Source organism: Prionailurus bengalensis, chromosome C1 (genome assembly GCF_016509475.1).
Source record: "Prionailurus bengalensis isolate Pbe53 chromosome C1, Fcat_Pben_1.1_paternal_pri, whole genome shotgun sequence".
NCBI lineage: Eukaryota > Metazoa > Chordata > Mammalia > Carnivora > Felidae > Prionailurus > Prionailurus bengalensis.
This window is the reverse complement of record NC_057345.1, coordinates 130,036,819-130,057,659: the sequence shown is the minus strand read 5'-3', so window position 1 is coordinate 130,057,659 and position 20,841 is coordinate 130,036,819. Positions and strand designations below refer to the sequence as shown.

At 36.6% G+C, this 20,841-nt stretch overlaps 1 protein-coding gene across 2 annotated transcripts in view; it reads right to left on the bottom strand.

The window, feature by feature from the left end:
• HNMT (histamine N-methyltransferase) overlaps window positions 1–20,086 on the bottom strand; it is a 46,357-nt gene extending 26,271 nt beyond the window's left edge. The window contains exons 1-3 of one of the 2 annotated variants that reach the window (XM_043576619.1): window positions 19,986–20,086; window positions 19,654–19,799; window positions 6,988–7,040 (exon numbers count right to left, since the gene is read on the bottom strand). In XM_043576619.1, coding sequence (XP_043432554.1) covers window positions 6,988–7,040; window positions 19,654–19,790 — 190 coding nt within the window. In that variant the 5' untranslated portion in view covers window positions 19,791–19,799; window positions 19,986–20,086. Of the gene's footprint in view, window positions 1–6,987; window positions 7,041–19,653; window positions 19,940–19,985 lie in introns of those variants that run through there. The other variant, XM_043576620.1, reaches the window with a different exon arrangement.
• Between the last annotated feature and the right edge of the window lie 755 nt (window positions 20,087–20,841).

The following is a 20,841-nucleotide window of genomic DNA, read 5'->3' as shown; positions in this document are numbered from 1 at the left end:
TATTATGCATATGAGTTATTTTGAATTTCTTATTTGAGGGTTAAACCACTAATATATCAAAAATTTGTTTAAATGAGTAATTATTTGTGGCAGCAACACTATATCCTCTAAAATGGGTATGTGGAATGATTGATTTAATTATTATCTTTGATATTATAATATAAATACAATATAAATTTATATAAATGCATACATTTATTTGTGGAAATATATAAAACATTTATATATGTAAATACATTTTTACATATAGTTACTATATAGTTAGTTTTAAATTTTTCACTATTATGAAGAACCTGAAAATAAACCATGATTTTTGTGAAAAAAATCTTAATTTTTTCAGTTTAATTCCAAGGACCAGAATTAATGGTTAGAATGAGACCCTTTATCTTTGGTGGTATTAAAAATAAAAATACAAAACAAAAAAAACCTTAAGGACAAAGGTGCCAGATGCTGAGAAAGGATGCAGACTGATGACCTGTGGCACATTCTTAGAGGCCCTCTCATTGGATAAGACTAATCTAATTGCTGGAGCACTTGGAGATGGTGGGGGTAAGGGGGCAGGGGTACAGAATGGATGCAGGGATGTCCAGGAGTCCATGAGGAGGGGCTGAAGCAGCAGCTAGGGTGTGTTAGGACAGCAGGGGAGTGGCTATTTATTAAGTATGTCAATATTTTCACCACCAGCATGACCAGGCCTGTGTGTTTTAGATGAACATCAGAGCTCTTCTTGATACATAATGTCACATTTCTTTCAGGAAAATTTCATTTCATTTCATGTTTTTACCTTTTGTACATGAAAGCTTCCATATCCCTATCATCTCATTGGTACTACATATTGGCTCTTTAAATCTTCTCAAACTGTTCTCAGTAAAAAATTTGAACTTTTCTCAAAATAGGTTGCTTATTTTTGTATTAAATATAATTATTAGCTAACTAATCCAACATTTTTTCATCATTTCTATCAGTCTGTTATTGCTAATAGAGACAAAGCTACAGAAGACCCTGTGCATTGACCCCAGTCTCTCTATATTTTTAGGCTTACCATCTATAAAATGAAGATGATAACAGACCCCCTGCACCAGGGTTGCATGAGGGTGTATATTAAATCACAAAGTTTTATTCAATAGTAAATGTCAAGTGGAAGCCTATTCACTAATTAAGAGATTGTCCGAAAGTGTCATAAAAGGACTGGCAAGATACAAATTTTTTCTTCAGGGAAATTACAGATAAGCACATGCTAAGGACTTCCAAGTACATTGTAGATACTCCAAACTGTGAATGAAAACATTCATGTGTTAACAAAAAAGAATGTGGATCTGCCATACTTCTTTTTATCTATTTTACCTGTATCAAGGCATTACTGAATTCTTAATTCTAAGGCTGTCCAACTGTGTTTATTTGCTTTTCTGAGTATACAGTCATTTAATCTGCAAATAATGGTAGTTTTGTCTTCACTCTGCTCATTATCCTGTTTTCCTGTTTCAAGCCTTATTGAATTAGTCAAAACACTCTTGTTTACTCTGGCTTTAATGCCAATGGTTCCAATGTTGTAGCATTAGTTTGCTTCTCTCAAATTGGTAATGTACCTGTTGTTAACAATACTTCTATGTTCACTGAAAGTTTTTTTTTTAATTTTTTTTTAACGTTTTATTTATTTTTGAGACAGAGAGAGACAGAGCATGAACAGGGGAGGGTCAGAGAGAGGGAGACACAGAATCTGAAACAGGCTCCAGGCTCTGAGCTGTCAGCACAGAGCCCGACGCGGGGCTCGAACTCACGGACTGCGAGATCATGACCTGAGCCGAAGTCGGCCGCTTAACTGACTGAGCCAGCCAGGCGCCCCTGAAAGTTTTAAATACAATACAATGGGGTTAATTATCTTGTTTAAATTATATATGGAGAAAAGTTTATTTTTGAATGATATAGTTATGGATGCCTTTAAAAAATGCCTTTATATCTGAGGCCCCAAACTATGATTACACAAAGTAGACAGTCCTAAATTCTCTAGTCAATCAGTAGAGTCTCTATCCTTCTATCGAGTTAACTGTTAGCATGCTGCATATTAGTAAAATAGTACTTACTCATTTCAAGTTATAAGCAATAAGAATACAGATTAAAAATTGTCTAGGTATCTACAAGTCACAGTTAAATTCCACCTCCTTAATATAGCCAAACACAGTGTTAGCCATTCCACTCTGGAGAAATGCCTACCTTTTTTCTAGAAGGTTACTCATGAAACCATAGATTTTCTGGACCAAAAGCACCTTTAATGGCCCCACCATCCAAGAAATCAGTGCTTAAGTCCTTTCCACAGCATGTTTGAAAAGTAACTTTCTGGCCTAGGCTGCTGCCTAGAGTCACAGATAATACCTTATCTCTCAAGATATGTGCTTTCATTTCTGGACAGGTTTGATCATTACTAAATTCTCATATTGAATCAAGAAATCTTTCTCTCTTACAGTCATTGGTTCTTTAGCAGCAAATATTCTGTACTTTGATCAACAGGAAATATATGAAGATGGGAATATGCACATTAAAAAAATTAATCTCTGGGCCAAGAAAAAAAAATCCCTGATTCTCTGCATTTCCCCAGTTATTCCCAATTTGCTAATACAGACTGTTGGCTTACTCTGAATCACCGGAAAACATTAATCTTTGCTTCTTGCCACCTCCTGGCCTCTAACCTGACACACTGGATTGTTTAGTTCCTGCCCTAATTATATTTGTTTCACTTCTATCCAACTAGCTTAAAATATTAAACTTCTGTGTCACCTTAACATGTCACTTATGAACAGAGGCAAAATCAATAATTTGAAAAGATTAAACTTTCAAATAGCTGGTTATTACTAAGTACCTAATATCTCCTTTTTCAAGTCAATAATTAACTTTTATATCTGTTTAATATAATTTGCTGAACTGGACTAAAGTCAAGAGACTTGGATTTTGTTCTGCCTTGGTGCTTCTCAGGTTTCAACATCTTTAAAATTAGATGTTGATGGTCTCCAAACTTTTCTCTTTTTTAACCTCTGTAGGAATGCCAATGTCTGTATGTGGCAGAACAATAAAACTACCTAACTGCTCTCAATATATGTTATCAAAAGTATTATCAAAAAAATGTTATGGGAGCATTCATACTACCTGTATTTCATATGTGAGTTTTACCTTGATTGAAAATTATCTATTAACATATATACTATTATACATGTTATGGCAATTGAGTTAGTACACAAAAGGTTAATAAAAATAGAAGTAGAAAGTTAGGTAAAATTAGATCATTTGAGTTATCATTTTGTCTAATGTTTATAAAACTTTCTGGTGTTTGAACATAGGAACTGAACACAGATTCTCCTTTAAGCAGAGCCCAGGGCAAGGAGAATACATTGCCCATTGCTGCCTTTTGGAACATTTTTCCAGGAATAAATGCATGCACTATAAATAACTAGCATTCTCCTTTACCAAAAAAGAATATGGGTTTCTTTTTCTCCATGTACTATGTAACATAAAGACACAATATTCATTAAAAAACAAATAATAATGAAGCTCCATTGGGTGGTTAATTTCAAGAACTATCAATATTGAGGATGAACCAAAAAGCATATTCTACGAGATTTAGAATACAGTGCAGTTGTTCTCAATATCTAAAAACAACTGCTGAAGTGTACATAGTGTGAGTACTTCAAGACCTTGAATAAAGCAATTCCAGATACCTCGTGTTTCATTAAAGCACAAACTCATGCAATGTACACAACACAACTTTATACTTCCCATTTGGGCTCTGTAAAAGCTACATGGTCTGTATTTCCTTTCATGATGTTTTTCTCCAGATTTTCTCTATTTTTGGGTTCACATACGTATTTCATACATTTTCCTAATATTAAATATATAATCTATGGCTAGCAGTGCGATTTATCAATTGTATTTAATTGATGTGGAAGATTTAAAATGGCATTAAAAAGTTTGCCATGAATTTCCTCTCTTTTGAAGTGCTCAGAGCCCTAATAATTTCTCAGCTTCTGAAATGAATAACCAAACACCTTTTTCAAAAATGTTACATTCTCTTAAACTATGGAATCTCTCTCTACACAATCACCAACCTCTACAGAAGAGAGGCAGAAGACAGAAAGGGTGCATATGTACCCCCTGCTCCTGTTTCTGAAAATAAAGATAGGCTGTCAAAGAACATGAGCCTTAAGTGATATAAAAGCATCAATTTCATTTAGAGAGGTTTTTAGTTTGTTTGCTTTTGATTTGTTTTTCTGTTGTGATGGGAAGAAGTGGTAGCACCATTATGAATGCAGAGGAAATATTTGCACCAAAGATATACAGAAAATGATCTGCAGGTATCTGGACAACCAGGAAGAGAACATTTAAACACTGAAACCAGAGAGGTCCCTAAGCTAAAAACGAAGTAGAACCTTGTAAGATACGTTATGGGAGGGGCCCCTAGGTGGCTTAGTCAGTTAAGCATCTGGCTTCAGCTCAGGCCATGATCTCATGATTCACGAGCTCGAGCCCCACATAGGGCTCTGCACTAACAGTGCTGATACTGTGGAGCCTGCCTGGGATTCTCTCTCTCTCCCTGCCCCTCCCCTACTCTCTCTCTCTCTCTCTTTCTCTCTCAAAATAAATAAACTAAAAAAAAAAAAAAAAGATACATTGTTGAGCACAAGTACTAGATAGGGCCAATGATCTTGTTTGCCATGGATTGGAATTCAGTGACTGACTTGAAAGGATATTGAAGCCACAGGACAATGCAAAACTCTCAGGCATGCTATAGATTGCAGAACATGTGGGGAGACCATTTCTCTAAGGCAAAGACAGAAGGTATCTCATTGTAAAGTGATACATTGTTCTTTTGCACAGTGCTTGCAGTTAGGCAGTGACAGGTTATCAGATGAGCATCTCCCTGTTCTATGTGAGCACTCAAACTAACTTAACCGGGTCTTTTCCCTACAACACACTGCTTCTTTCATGCCAGGAACATGTAGACCTAGGAGTTTTAAATAAATCAATTTTAATTTCATGTAGCTTATTTACTGGAGCAGAGAAAACTAAGTTATCATTAATTTGAATTTCCCTTGGAGTTCTTCTATTTCTGATCAGCTTCTTAGGAAGAATAACCTTAAAAGGCACCCATATTCTATCCAAGGCAGAGCCTGTTACTAATACAGTGTTAGCACTCAGTCAGAAAAACTCCAAGTGTTGCTACCTTTGTTTTGGTAAGTTCTCTATATTAGCTCCTATGTGCACCTTTATGTAAGGAATCACTGTGCGGGCCAAATGTTCCTTTCTCTAGATAGCTTATAAGCATCTGGATAAATTTACATTAGAAATTCAATTAACTTTATATTAAAAGGTCAATTAACTTGGCCATGATAGAGATTGTTTTTAATTACTTTTCCTTGTGGGGCTTCACTTCTTGTCCAAGCACAAGTGACACTATCAAACAATAGTTTCAGTGACTGTTGGATGCCTGAAACTAATATGCAAAACTCACTGGAAAGGACTGTCTTGGTGAAATGAATTCCCTTTTATAATCCTTAGGACTTAGAATATCAGTAGGCAACAAGAGGGTACTTTAGCTTAAACAATCTCTATAATATCATTCATGATAATATCTTTCATTATTTGTCCTTGTTGGTTTTTATTTTCTTGGTGAAAGATGATAATAAAGAAAAATTATTTTAAGAGTTAGCCCTCATTACATTATATCACACACAGTATATTTTATGAAAAAAATGAACAAATGATTACATAAAACTAGTAATTCTATTCCATTAGAGGGCTCCTGGTTATCTTTGTGTAAACATGGGCCACAATTTAACTCATTCATGTGTCACTAGAGTACTTAAGAAACTAAAGAGATTAACACTTGGCACTATATAAAAAGTTGTAGTGTACTGTTGACTTGTTACCAAGAAGTAACTAATACTAAGCCATTGCTCAGTCAAAAGAAAATAAAGAAAGATATAAATATGTGAATAATATATGTAACTCTATTTTATATATTGATATATTAAATCAGATCTCCAGATGACTAGCAAGTTAAAAATAAAACAAATGCTACTCAGGAGTTTGATATGAGGTGAAGTCTGCACGTGAAATGTTTTGTTTTATTTTTGAAGGACCAGCCTGTACCTTACAGGTAGTAACAATGTGCTAACCATGATATAAATGTTATCTATATAATTCTCACTACAACCTTATAAGATATAATTCATTGTTTCCATTTTACTGATGATTATACAGAAGTTATGTATCACCCAAGGGCACAACGTTTCATACCACACCCATATCAATCTGCTTTTCCGGATTTCCCATTTTCTCCTAGGATGAAAGCACAGATCAAAGAGTAGAGAGACCATGAGGTGCTTATAAAAGTGGGTTTGGGAGTGTGCTGAATGTTTGGAGGGCAGTTTTGAAACTGAATCAGAGGAAGGAAATAGTTTTAGCCAGTGCAACTCAGAGTTGGGTCACAACAGTATAAGTTAACTATGTCATTAAACATATTTTCCCCCATAGTGATACTTTCTCAATGAAGGGAGCTGTGCACTGATTTTCATTCCAGTGCATTCTTACCTCCTCCTGGTCCAGTAAGTTTGCAAAGCTGCAAGCAGTCCATGGACCTCACTTAAGTGGCACAAGCTTAAGGAATGTCTAATGAAATTTCCCTTGACTGTGAACAGTTAGATCATTTTGCACAAAAGTTATCCTCAAAGCCATCCTATGTGGTTTTCCACTTATAAAAAAGAATGAAAAAGCCATACCTTATCCATATTCTGGATACTAATGGAGGCTTAAGTCCTAAGTGTTATAAAACGATGGGGGCCTTAATCTTAGTTGAAGTGATCCTGCTCTTACTAGTTTTAATAAGCTAATCTCTTCCAGGAGCAAAGAAAAATAGTTTTCTTAAAGAATGAACAATATGCCATCAAAAAGCATGATGTTTGGGGTGAAATACAAACTTTAAAAATGTGTTATTCATACCTGCACCTCCGCCAATGCTTAGAATCTTAATTTCTGATTTTGTATCTCCAATCCTGAAAAAAAAATTATATAGTTTAAGAAAAAGATTGCCATGTGCCTTGTAAAATCTGATTATCAACTCTAGTGGAAGAGAAAAATTTATAGTGAACAAAAACTAGGCCAACATGAAAGGTCACACTCACGTCAGTGATTACGCTAGTGTCTTTAGAAATCTTTAGAAAATATGTCCCACTCATTAATGATCTTGCTTGGAAGACTTTTAGAAACATTACTATAAACATCTCAGAAATAGGAAACACCATTTGTTTAGAGATTGCTTGGAGAGTAAGAACAGAAAAAGTGGGCCTTTGAGTCTAGTGATCTAATAAGCCATTCGTTATAGATGGGGAAAAGGCTAAGGAGATTCATACTGTATATCTGCCTTCCTTCTTCCTTGCTAACTTCCTTTCAATGAAAAAAATGTTTATTAAACATTTATTATGTGTCTATATTTAGCATTGAGGATATAAAAATGAATAAGACACTACTTTGCTTTAAAGTTGAAATGTGAGATAATAAAGCCCAATATTAAGAGAAGGGAAAGATGGCAGAGTAGGAAGACCCCAAGCTCATCTCCTCCCACAGACACACTGAGGTCACAATGACATATAATACAACTCACCCTGAAAACAACCTGAGAACTAGCAAAACATATTTTCTACAGCTAAAGACATAAAGAAGAAGCCCTTTGGAGAAGGGTAGGAGGGGCAGAGATGTGTTAGGGAACCAACACCCTAGCATGGCAACTACAGGCTGGAAGGACATCAAAGGCATGGAGATCCTTCCTGAGGAGTGAGGAGATCAAGCCCCACCTGAGGCATCCCCTGTCATGGAACCTATACCAAAAAGACAAGCTGTCATAGTATCTTGCTTTGCAAATCAGTAGGACTCAACTCCAGGAGAGCCAGGAGGGCTATAGGAAACTGAGACTCTGCTCTTTTTTTATTTTTTTAATGTTTATTTATTTTGAGAGAGAGAAAGAGAGAGAGAGAGAGAGACAGTGTGAGTGGGGAGGGGCAGAGAGAGAGGGAGACAAAGAATCCAAAGCAGGCGCCAGAATCCGAGCTGTCAGCACAGAGCCTGATGCAGGGCTCAAACTCACAAACTTTGAGATCATGACCTGAGTAAAAGTTGGACGCTTAACCGACTGAACCACCCAGGCTCTCCAAGACTCTGCTCCTAATATCACTCAATCAGAGACCCAGTACAGAGACTGAAATTTGAAAAGTGCCTGAACCATATAGGAAGGAAGTTTCTTGACTAATTTTAGGATTTGTGTTGGAGGAGCAGGGACCTTTAGAAGCTTTCTCCAGGAGTGGAAATGCTGGAAGGCATCATTTTTCTTGCCCTTCTTCAGCCTAGCTTGCTGGATATTGGTAGGGGCCAATGATGACACTCTCCATCTACTGCTTGCACTGCCCGGCATGCCCCACCAGACCTGCCCCATCAGATACCCCTACAAAGTGGCTCATACCCCACCACACCCAGAAGACAACCCCAGCTGATATCAGTTCTCCTCCAAAGTGACTTCTGTGCCAAGGATACTGGGGGCAGCCTCACCTGCCAGTATGACTGCAGTAATTGTGGCTGGGCCTCTCGGCGGGCTGTGTGGGGAGCTCATACCACTGACCAGTGAGCCCACAGAAGCTATAGCTTGGTCTCTCAGCCAGCCAGGCTATGGGCTATTTCCACCCATCAGTGTGCCCATAGTAGTTTCAGCCTAGTCACAACAGGAATACATATGTATCCCACAGAGGGGATACCCCTAGAGTACCCTTAGTGAATGGGGCATTGCACTACTGGCTCCCTCAGGATGCGTTCTACACAAGGCCACTACTTTCAAAACTATGAAATATAGCTGATCTACCTAATGTGTGGAAATAAACACAGAGAATCAGGTAAAATTAGAAGACACAGGAATATGTTCCAAACAAAAGAAGAAGACAAAACATCAGAAAAAGAACTAAACAAACTACCTGATGAAGAAATGTGAGTAATGTTTATAATGATGCTCACTAGATTTGGAAGAAGAGTGGATGAACTCCATGAGAACCTCAGTGAAGAGACAGAAAATGTAAAAAAGAACCAATAAGAGTTTGAAAACACAGTAACTGAAATGAAAAATATACTTGAGGGAATCAACAGCACATTAGAGGATGCAGAAGAACAGATCAATCTGGAAATCAGGATGGTGAAAAGCCCCAATGCTGAACAGCAAAAAGAAAAAATAATTTTTTAAAAAATGAGGATAAGTTAAGGGTCCTCTGTACATCAAGTGTACTAACATTCATATTACAGGAGTGCCAGAAGGAAAAGAAGAGGCAGAAAACTTATTTGAATAAATAATTACTGAAAATTTCCCCAACCTGTGGGAGGAAACAGCTCCAGGAGTCACAGAGAGCCCCAAACAAGATGTAGCAGAGGAGGTCTACCTCAAGATACATAATTATTACAATATAAAAAAATTAAAGATAAGATGAAAATATTAAAAGCAGCAAGAGAAAACAGTTGTGTAAAAGGGAAATCTCATAAGGCTATAAGCTGACTTTTCACCAGAAACTTTCCAGGCCAGAAGGAAAAAACCTACAACCAAGAATAATCTAGCTGCAAGGTTAACATTCAAAATTGAATAAGAGATATAGAATTTCCCAGACAAACCGAAATTAAAGGAGTCTATTACCACTAAACCAGACACACAAGAAATGTTAAAGGGACTTCTTTATAAGGAAAATAAAAAGCCATAACTAGAAGTATGAAAATTATGAAAGGAAAAAAAATCACTGGTAAAAGCAAATAAAGCTAAAATGAAGTATGAAACACAAAAGTAGTGAAATAAATTATATATATATATATAAATTATATCTACAAAAATTAGTTAAGGATTACACAGAATAAAGAGATATACAATATGACATCATATACATAAAATGTGGAGGGGGGTGTAAAAATGTTTTTCTTTTAGAATATGTTTGAACTTAAGCAACCATATACTTAATATGGACTGATATATACATAAGATGTTATATATGAGTCTCATAGTAACCATAAACCAAAAATTTGTAATAAATACACAAAAAATAAAGAAAAAGGAATCCAAGCTTTACACTAAAGAAAGTCATCAAATCACATGGCAATAGAGCAAGAGAAAAAGAACTACAAAAACAATTAACAACTATATATATTTATTCACCCAACATAGAAACACCTAAATATATAAAGCAAATATTATCAGACATAAAGAATTAACAGTGATACAATAATAATAGGGAACTTTACAACACCTTTACATCAATGAATAGATCATCCTGGCAGAAAATTAATCAGCAAACAATGGCTTAGAACGACACATTAGATCAGATGGACTTAACAGATATATATAGAACATTCCACTCTAAAACAGCAGAATACCCTTTTTTTTCAAGTGCACACGGTAGGCCACAAAACTTGTATCAGTACACTTAAGATAACTGAAACCATACCAAACATCTTTTCTTATCATAGCCATATGAAACTAGAAATCAATTACAAGAAAAAAATGGGGAAAAAAAACATGGAGGCTAAGCAGTATGCTACTAAAAAACCCTATGGATCAACTAAGAAATCAAAGAGGAAATAAAAAAAATATCTGGAAACAATAAAAATGGAAACTCGACAGTGCAAAGTGTTTGGGATGCAGCAAATGCAATTCTAAGAAGTTTATAGTGCTACTTGTCTACTTAAGAAACAAGAAAAATCTCAAACAATCTAATCTTACACCTAAAAGAACTTGGAAAAGAATAAACAAAATTCAAAATTAGTAGAAGGAAGGAAATGATAAAGATCAGAGATGAAATAAATAAATTAAATACTTAAAAAGCAATAGGAAAGATCAGTGAAACCAAGAGCTGATTCTTTGAAAAGATAAACAGAATTCATAAAACTTTAGCCAGATTCATTAAGAAAAAAGGAGCGAGGACTCAAATAAAATCAGAAATGAATGAGAAGTTACAACTGACACCATAGAAATACAAAAGATTATAAGAGACTACTATGAAAAATTATATACCAACAAATCATACACCAAGAAATAGAAGATTCTAAGACTGAATCAGGAAGAAATAGAAAATCTGAACAGGCAGATTACTATCGACAAAACTGAATCAGTAATCAAAAAACTTCCAACAAACAAAAGTCCAGGACCAGAAGGATTCACTGGGGAATTCTGCCAAACATTTAAAGAACTAATACCTATACTTCTCAAATTATTCCAAAAAAGGGAAGAGAAAGGAATGCTTCCAAATTCATGCTACGGAACCAGCATTACCCTAATACCAAAATAAAAATCAGACAAAGACACTACAAAAACAAAAGAAGACAAAACAAAATGGCCAAGATCCAAAATAGATTCATAAATTCTCAGCAAAATATTAACAAACTGAATTCAACAATACATTAAAAGGATCATTCACCACAATCAAGTAGGATTTATTCTGGGATATGAGGATGATTCAATATCTGCTAATCAATCAACATGATATACCACATTAACCAAATGAAGGATAAAAATCATATTATCATCTCATTAGATGCAAAAAAAAGACATTTGACAAAATTAAACATTTATTCATGATAAAAATTTTCAACAAAGTGGGCTTAAAGGGAACATACCATAACATGATAAAGGCCAAATAGGAAAAACCCACAGTTAACATCATACTCTCATGAAAAGCTGAAAGCTTCCCCTCTAATGTCGGCAATAAGACAAAGATTTCCACTCTTAAAACTGTTATTCAACACAATACTGAAGTCCTAGGCACAGCAAACAGACAAGAAAAACAAATAAAGGCATTTAAGTTGGTAAGGAAAAAGTTAAACTGCCACTATTTACAGAGGACATGACACTATATATAGAAAACCCTAAAGACTCCACTAAAAGACTATTAAAAGTATAAGTTCAGTAAAATTTTAGGATACAAAATTAATTGCAGAAATCTATACCATCTCTGTACACTAACAACAAACTAGCAGAAAGAAAAATCAAGAAAGCAATCCCATTTACAACCACATTAAAAAGAATAAAATACTTGCAGCACTTGGATTAAATCCAATCCATTTGCATTTTAAATGATTAAAAAATCATTTTAATTTTATTTAAATCCAAGATTTCATTTAAATGATTTCAGGAGTAGAATTTAGTGATTCATCACTTATGTATAAAACCCAGGGCTCATCCCAAAAAGTGCCCACCTTAATGTCCATCACCCGTTTAACCCATCCCTCCCTCACACCCCTCCAGCAACCCTCAGTTTGTTCTCTTTATTTAAGAGTCTCTTGTGGTGTGCTTCCCTCTGTTTTTATCTTATATTTCCTTCCCTTCCCATATGTTCATCTCTTTTGTTTCTTAAATTCTGCATATGAGTAAGAAAATTTAAAAAATTCTGCATATGAGTGAAATCATATGATATTTATCTTCCTTTGGCTTATTTTGCTTCGCATAATACACTCTAGTTCCATCCATGTTGTTACAAATGGCAAGATTTCATTCTTTTATATTGCTAATATTCCATTGTATATATATATATACACCACATCTTCTTTATCCATTTGTTGGTCGATGGACATCTGGGCTCTTTCCATAATTTGGCTATTATTAATAGTGCTTCTATAAACATTGGGGTGCATGTGCCCCTTTGAAGCAGCACACCTGCACCCTTTGGATAAATAGTAGTGCAATTGCTGGGTCATAGGGTAGTTCCTCTTTGGAGGAACCTCCATACTGTTTTCCAGAGTGGCTGCACCAATCTGCATTCCCACCAGCACTGCAAAAGTGTTCTCCTTTCTCTGAATCTTTGCCAACATCTGTTGTTTCCTGAGTTGTTAATTTTAGCCATTCTGATAGGTGTGAGGTGGCATTTGTGGTTTTGATTTGTATTTCCCTGCTGATGAGTGATGTTGAGCATCTTTTCATGTGTCAGCCATCTGGATGTCTTCTTTCAAAAAGTATCTGTTCCTGTCTTTTGCCCATTTCTTCACTAGATGATTTGTTTTTTGGGGGTTGATTTTGATAAATTCTTTATAGATTTTCTGATACTAACCCTTTACCCAACATGTCATTTGCAAATACCTTCTCCCATTCAGTTAGTTGCTTTTTAGTTTTGTTGATTGTTTCCTTTGCTGTGCAGAAGCTTTTTTATCTTGATGAGATCTTAATAGTTCATTTTTGCTTTTGTTTCCCTTCCCTCTGCAGACAGGTATACTCAGAAGTTGCTGTGGCCGAGGTCAAAGAGATTGTTGCTTGTTTTCTCCTCTAGGATTTTGATGGTTTCCTGTCTTACATTTAGGTCTTTCAACCATTTTGAGTTTATTTTTGTGTATAGTGTAAGGAAGTACCCTGGTTCATTCTGCATGTCGCTGTCCAGTTTTCCTAACACCACTTGCTGAAGAGACTGTCTTTTTCCCATTGGATACTCTCCTGCTTTGTCAAAGATTAGTTTTCCATGCTTTTGTGAGTCCATTTCTGGGTTTTCTGTTCTGTTCCATTGACCTATGTATCTGTTTTTGTGCCAGTACCATACTGTCTTCATGATTACAGCTTTGTAATACAGCTTGAAGCCTGGAATTCTGATGCCTCCAGCTTTCTTTTTCTTTTTTTAACACTACTTTGTCTATTTGGGGTCTTTTCTGGTTCCATACAAATTTTAAAATTGTTTGTTTTAGCTCTGTGAAGAATGCTGGTATTATTTTGATAGGGATCGCATTGGATATGTAGATTGCTTTGGGCAGTGTCAACATTTTAAAAATGTGTGTTCTTCAAATCCATGAGCATGGATTGTTTTTCCATTTCTTTGTGTCTTCTATAATTTCTTTCATAAGCTTTCTGTAGTTTTTAACGTATAGATCTTTTACCTCTTTGCTTAAGTTTATTCCTAGGTTTTTTGTGGTATTTGGTGCAATTGTAAATTACATTGATTCCTTCATTTCTCTTTCTCTTGCTTCATTATTGGTGTATAGAAATGCCCACAGATTTCAGTACGTTGATTTTATATCCTGTGACTTGGATTCATTTATCAGTTCTAGAAGTTTTTTGGTGGAGTCTTTTGGGTTTTCCATGTAGAGTATAATATCGTCTACAAAGAGTGAAAATTTAACTTCTTCCTTGCTGATTTGAATGCCTTTTATTTCTTTTTGTTGTCTGATTGCTGAGGCTAGGACTTGCATCACTATATGGAACAACAATTGTGAGAATGGACATCCCTGTTGTGTTCCTGACCTTAGGGGGAAAGCTCTCAGTTTTTCCCCATTGAGGATAATATTAGCTGTGGGTCTTGTATATGGCCTTTATTATCATGAGGTGTTTCTTTCCCTACTTTCTTGAGTCCAGGGCTGAGTGGCTTTCCAGGAGAATTCTACCAAACATTTAAAGAAGAGTTAACACCTATTCTTTTGAAACTGTTCCAAAAAATTGAAATGGAAGGAAAATTTCCAAACTCATTCTATGAGGCCAGCATTACCTTGATTCCAAAACCAAACAAAGACCCCACTAAAAAGGAGAACTACACACCAATTTCCGTGGTGAACATGGACGCAAAAAATTCTCAACGAGCTACTAGCAAACTGAATCCAACAATACATTAAAAGAATTATTCACCACAATCGAGTGGGATTTATTCCTGGGCTATAGGGCTGGTTCAATATCCACAAATAAATCAACGTGATACATCACATTAATAAAAGAAAGGATAAAAACCATATGATCCTCTCAATAGATGCAGAAAAAGCCTTTGACAAAATACAGCACCCTTTCTTGATAAAAACCCTCAAGAATGTTTTTAATAAATATTTATCTACAGACATTTGGATATGCAAGATTTAAGCTAAGTGGGAGAGAGATCAGGGTTGATGATGTATTCTGGAGAATTAGCATCATAAAGCTAATGGTCAAAACTAGGAGACTAGATTTTATCACCCAAGCATATTACAAAGAATTAGATGATCAGTGGGATGATATGCAATGTCAACTTTTAAAAGTCACTGCATTATGGGGAACCCACAAAGGGGACAAAGAGGAAAACAATAAAGCTCATAGAGGATAGAATTAGAGAAACTCTAGAAAGCCATAGGTAGTGTCAACAGTAGCCGAGTGTACTACCAAAAAATAAAGGAGGAATCATCTCCAATGAATTTGGCAATATGAATATCTTTGATAATAGTTTTAAAAGAAGGTTGAGGGCACAAGACTGATGGCAGTGAGATTAAAAGCAAACTAAATAAAGAGGAAGAAGCTAGAGACTGTTGACATAGGACGAAAGAGTAAGAATGGGAAAAGGAAGCAGGAACTGAAAGAGTAGTGCTTGTTTCTTTGCACATTAGATTTTTTTTCCCCCTGAAGTGAAAGAGCCTACACAGAGTAGTATGACAAAAACAGAGATTGAAGCAAGGTTTTTAAGAAAACTGGAAAGGATAGAGTCAAGAGCACATATGAATGAGTTGCCTTTCTTAGTTCTAATTATCTTCCCATTCATAATCATAGTCCTGATACACCCATCTCTATCTATGCTCTTGGTTAATTCTTAAAACTGCTTTATATTGTAGATAGCACAGGGAAGCTATGAAGCAGAGTACCAAGGTCAAAATCCCAGCTTACTGATATGTTACCTTGAGCAAATTGTCTAATTTCTCTGCATCTTTATTACCTATGAAATAGGATAATAATACCATCTACTATGTAGGACTGTAATAATAGTAGCTGGCTTAAGGAGGAGTTGTATTATATTATTTAATTCATGTAAATCTCTTAGAAATATGTCTGTACATGACAAGCACTCAATACATATTAGCAATTATTATTATTCCAGGCACAGCTGGGTGATTTCACTCTGAAACTTCACAACTCTTCTATGAGTTAGACACTATTATTATCCCATTTCATATATTGTAATGATTAATAATTATTGAAAACTTACCACTTACTACTTACTATTTGACTTTAGAGTCAAGGCTCTAAATGCATTACATATAGCAACAACAAAAAACTTTATTATTTACAGCTATACTGGAATTCTCCCCACCCCATGCTTCACCTACAGATAGGGGATTGTTTCCAATCCAAAAGAAATCAAGAAAAGAATGGCATGAGATCTAGAATTAGGGAATCCAATATTGCAGAGAAGGGAAGAGAATATCTAGAAGGTGAAATAAATTATCTTAATAATTGTATAGCAGACGGAGAGCAAATCACCACAGACTGAAAAAATGAACAGAGCTCCAGAATAGACGTTCCCATGAGGAAAAGTTAACAGATGTCTTGATCTGCTGGACTGTATTGAGAGGATTAATACTTCTGCTTGGGGTATAAGTAGTGATAGTGATGTGGAGAACGAAAGAAAAAAATTAAATTTCCTTACAACTCACAGCCCATTGACATGTCCTTGAGACAGAGTGACCTTCCTCAAGGAGCTTAGCTACCTCGATGTTAATATTTTGCTAAGGGCAAAAGGCAGCGTTGGCTTAACATTAGCCTGAACTTCAGGATTCTAGAAGTCTCCTTTAATATATAAAAATTCCTTTGGAATCTTCCTTTCTCTCTACTCTCCCCAGATATATGTTAGCAATCATCCTCCAAGCAGATGGTCCTTTGATATACATCTGAAGGGTCTCTTGACTAAGGTTTAACTAAATAGTAGTAAATGACCTTTTCCTAACAAAAGCTAGTTCCTCAAGGTCCTGGAAACATTGCTTCCAAATTTTTAGACGCTTAATGCTATCTCTAACCCCTTTCCAATTCAAAAGTATATAATCAGCCACTCCTCATAACCCCTGTACAGCTCTTTCTGCCCTTGGGTCCTGTCCCTGTGCTTTAATAAAACCACCTTCTTTGGGGCACCTGAGTGGTTCTGTCGGTTAAGTGTCTGACTCTTGATTTTGGCTCAGGTCATGATCTCATGGTTTGTGAGATCAAGCCCTGTGTAGGACTTTGCACTGACAGCATGGAACCTGCTCTGGAGTCTCTCTCGCCTCTCTCTGCCCCTTCCCACCCCTCTTTCTCTCTCTCAAAATAAGTAAATATGAAAAATTAAATAACTAAAAATTTAAAAAACACCTTTTGCACCAAAGACGTCTCAAGAATTCTTTCTTATCTGTTCCTTCCCAAACCCCAACATTTTCACATCAGTAGATATATGGAAAACTAAGAAAAGAAACTAAAATAAAAACAATAGTTATCTCTAGGAAAAACAAAAAAATACCTGAAAGGAAATGTGATTGTAGTATAACTCATCATTCAATTATGAATAATATGTACATAGGCAAAATGATATAAACAGTCAAATTATTTAACCAAAAATTTTGACATAAATACACTGACATGAGGGGTGCCTGGGTGGCTCAGTCAGTTGAGCAACCGACTTCGGCTCAGGTCATGATCTCACGGTCTGAGTTCGAGCCCTGCGTCAGGCTCTGTGCTAACAGCTCAGAGACTGGAGCCTGCTTCGGATTCTGTGTCTCCCTCTCTCTCTGTCCCTCCCCCACTCATGCTCTGTCTCTCTCTGTCTCAGAAATAAATAAACATTAAAATTTTTTTTTAATTAAAAAAATAAATATACTGACATGATAGGGGAGGAAATGTGCGTATTTAGCTATTTTAATGCAGTAAAATTAAAAAAGACAAGAATAACATGTTATTTAGAATTAGGAAAGAAAATTTCATAAGAAACAACTGAAATATTTCAAAGTGTTGAAGGTGGTTGCTTCTGGAGAGTGGGAGTCAGATAGGAGTGAGTAGGGCTAGGAATTTTTACCTCTGCAATATTTTCAGTATTTTTTACCACTGCAATGCAAATTTAATTATGCCTTTGAAAGTTCTACAGTCTTTCAGAAATTCTATATTCAAGATTTCCAACTAGATTGTATACCCTGTGAAGATAGGGGTCATCATTCATTATGTTATAACCATTCATGGTACCTATTCAAGCCACTGATGACCGAACAAAACCAAGGATCTGGATAAACTACAGACATGAACACAGACCTTTAGTACTACAAAAGAATTTGGAAATTAAGTCATTACCTTTAATTTTATAAATGAGCAAAAAGACCCAAAAAAGTGAATTATTAGTTCCTAGAGAAGAAGTTATCTGTACTGTATGCTTTGATTTTGGCATCATTATCTATTACTTATTAATTAGTAATAAATTATATAATACTCTATTAAAAAAAACATTTAAAAACTGAACCATGGGGCACCTGGGTGACTCAGTAGGTTAAGAGTCTGACTCTTGGTTTCGGCTCAGGTCATGATCTCACAGTTTGTGAGTTTGAGCCAGGTGTTGGGCTCTGCAGTGACAGTGCAAAGCCTGCATGGGGTTCTCTCCCTCACTCTCTGCCCTTCCCCTGCTTACTTGAGCATGCACTCTCTCCCTCTCTCAAAATAAATAAATAAACGTAAAAAAAAAAGTAAAAACTGAACCACAAAAAAACAGAAAGGGAGGGCCGCCTGGGTGACTCAGTGGGCTAAGCATCCTATTTCAGCTTAGGTCATGATCTTGAGGTTCATGAGTTTGAGCCCCATGACTGTCTGTGCTGACAGCTTGGAGCTTGGACACTGCTTCAGATTCTGTGTTCCCTTCTCTCTCTGCCCCTCCCCCACTCACACTCTGTCAGGCTGTCTCTCTCTCTTAAAAATAAATAAACATTAAAAAAAATTTTAACAGTAAAAAGAAAAATAGGGGAATGGAATCCCCTACACATCCAGCAATGCCTGCTGTGATCAGGCAAAGGTACTGTCCTGGTGAAAGAATGTCAGGCCTACAATAGAGAAATCCAGCAAAAGATAAAATATCAGTTTCTGTTGCTGTTGTAAATTGGATCCACAGTCAGTCATTTCTTCCCAGTTTTCTATCATTATTTCCTGAAGCAGAGTAAGTTACAGCAATCCACCTCCAGATAGGTGATTTGATTATCTTTAGCATGTGGAATCTTTTACTCTCGTAATGCTTATCAGCTCTGGCACAAATTGAACACATTAATCACCAAAAAAAGAAGTCTGCAAGAAGGATAGGAGCTAGTGAGTTCCACTGATAATGGAAAAATGCTTTTTTTTTAAGAACCACATTGCTAATATTAAGTTGAAAGGAAAAGACAATTTTTTTTGGAGTGATAACTATAATAATGAGTACAGAAGTGAATTTAAATGGACATTAGGAGAACTGAGAAGCACTTACTCAATCCTCAGGGGCAAACAGGAGTTGGTAATTATTTATATTTGATTCTAATGAAAAGAATACTAGACTCTCCGTTTGGGATTTTTTTTGAGACACGTAAAATCTGGAGGAGGGCTGAAAAATCTGAGCTCAAAGATCTGTATCTTTTCCCAAATGAACATATGGATGTGTGCCTTCAAATGGTTAACGCTTATCTCGGCGCGGCTGGAAACACTGCACAAATCAGAGCCTGTGAACGTTGAAAGCGAGCGTCTAACTAAAGCGCCGCAGGAGAAGGGGCGCCAGGGGGGCGAGGAGCGCCAGGCGGCAGCTGCTATCAGTAGCTCCTTCTTATCCCCTCGCCCAGCCTGCAGGGCTGGGCTCGACCCATCTATCACCGCATAGAAAGAGCCCGAGGCTTGGCTCTGACAAAAACATCCTTTTTTGTTACCTTGCTATTATGCCTGGCAGCTTCTGGTCCATGAATTCCTGCATGCACTGGTGTTCCGTGGAACTGCTGAGAAACCTCCGGAAAGATTCAACGTATCTGCTGTGGTCAGAAAACAGGCTCCTCATGGAAGATGCCATGTTTGGTTTCTGATGGAAGGCAGAGAAGGAGGGGAAGCTTTAACTTCCCCTCCTCTTCCCAGTTCCTTTTCTCTCTACTCACCCCCACCAATTCCTATCCCCACTTCTGGAACCACTCCCCCCCCACCCATGCCAGAAAAGCCTGCTTTGAGGTTTAACATGCAACGAAGGCTGGTGTGCAAATCACATTCTTACGTCAGTTATTTGTGCAGGACTTTGAGCTGATACTTTAACCCCTGCAGTGTTCCTTTATAAGAAACGGAGGTGGTAAAGCAAAGCAATAAATCCATTGTTATAACTTGTTTTTAAACGTCTGAAGTTCAGAAAGTCATAAAAACTGATCCCATTCTAATCACTTCCTGTTTTGTCAGCCTTTGCCAGGAGTGAATTCCAAGTGGGACAGTGGCTGCTTTAAGGGCCAAAGGGGACAAACACAGGGTAAACAGCCAGTTACAAGGCTACAAACCACTTTCAGAAATATACCCCTGCTGAAATCTTTGACAGAAGATGGATGTCCGCCTCCATGCTTTCTACAGGAGAATTTCTTGCCTTCACCCTTCTCAGAACATGAACTTTTTACACTCCTCCACTGCGTTTCTTCAAATGCTGGTTTGTTGTGATTCAGGAAGTCTCCTTAGCAGAAACCATCCTGGAGGGACCTGGAAACTATTAATTGGAAGGTGTGAGAAGCCTGCTGGAGTATGGGCAAGAATCAGGGGAATGAGAGTAGTCTTAGGGCACAAAATGCAGGAGAAGGGGTAAAAGCCAAGTCCTTAAAAATCATTCCTTAAATTCTTCTGAACATGAGATTTTATACTTAGGGTTGGATGAACCTCTGGCAGCCTAGTGGTGTCACCTATCAGAGACCCACAGTGTTAGAGTGTTCATGTGCCAGAGCTTTTACTTGGGAAGTGGTGTTGAAGAAGACCACTCTTTCTCCAGCACAGGATGTTAAAAATAGTATGCAACTCATGGAAGAGTTGTAAGAATTAATGAGTGAATTCATATGCCTCTCTTAGAAATGTATCTGCCTAAGCCATTCCTCTGCTCT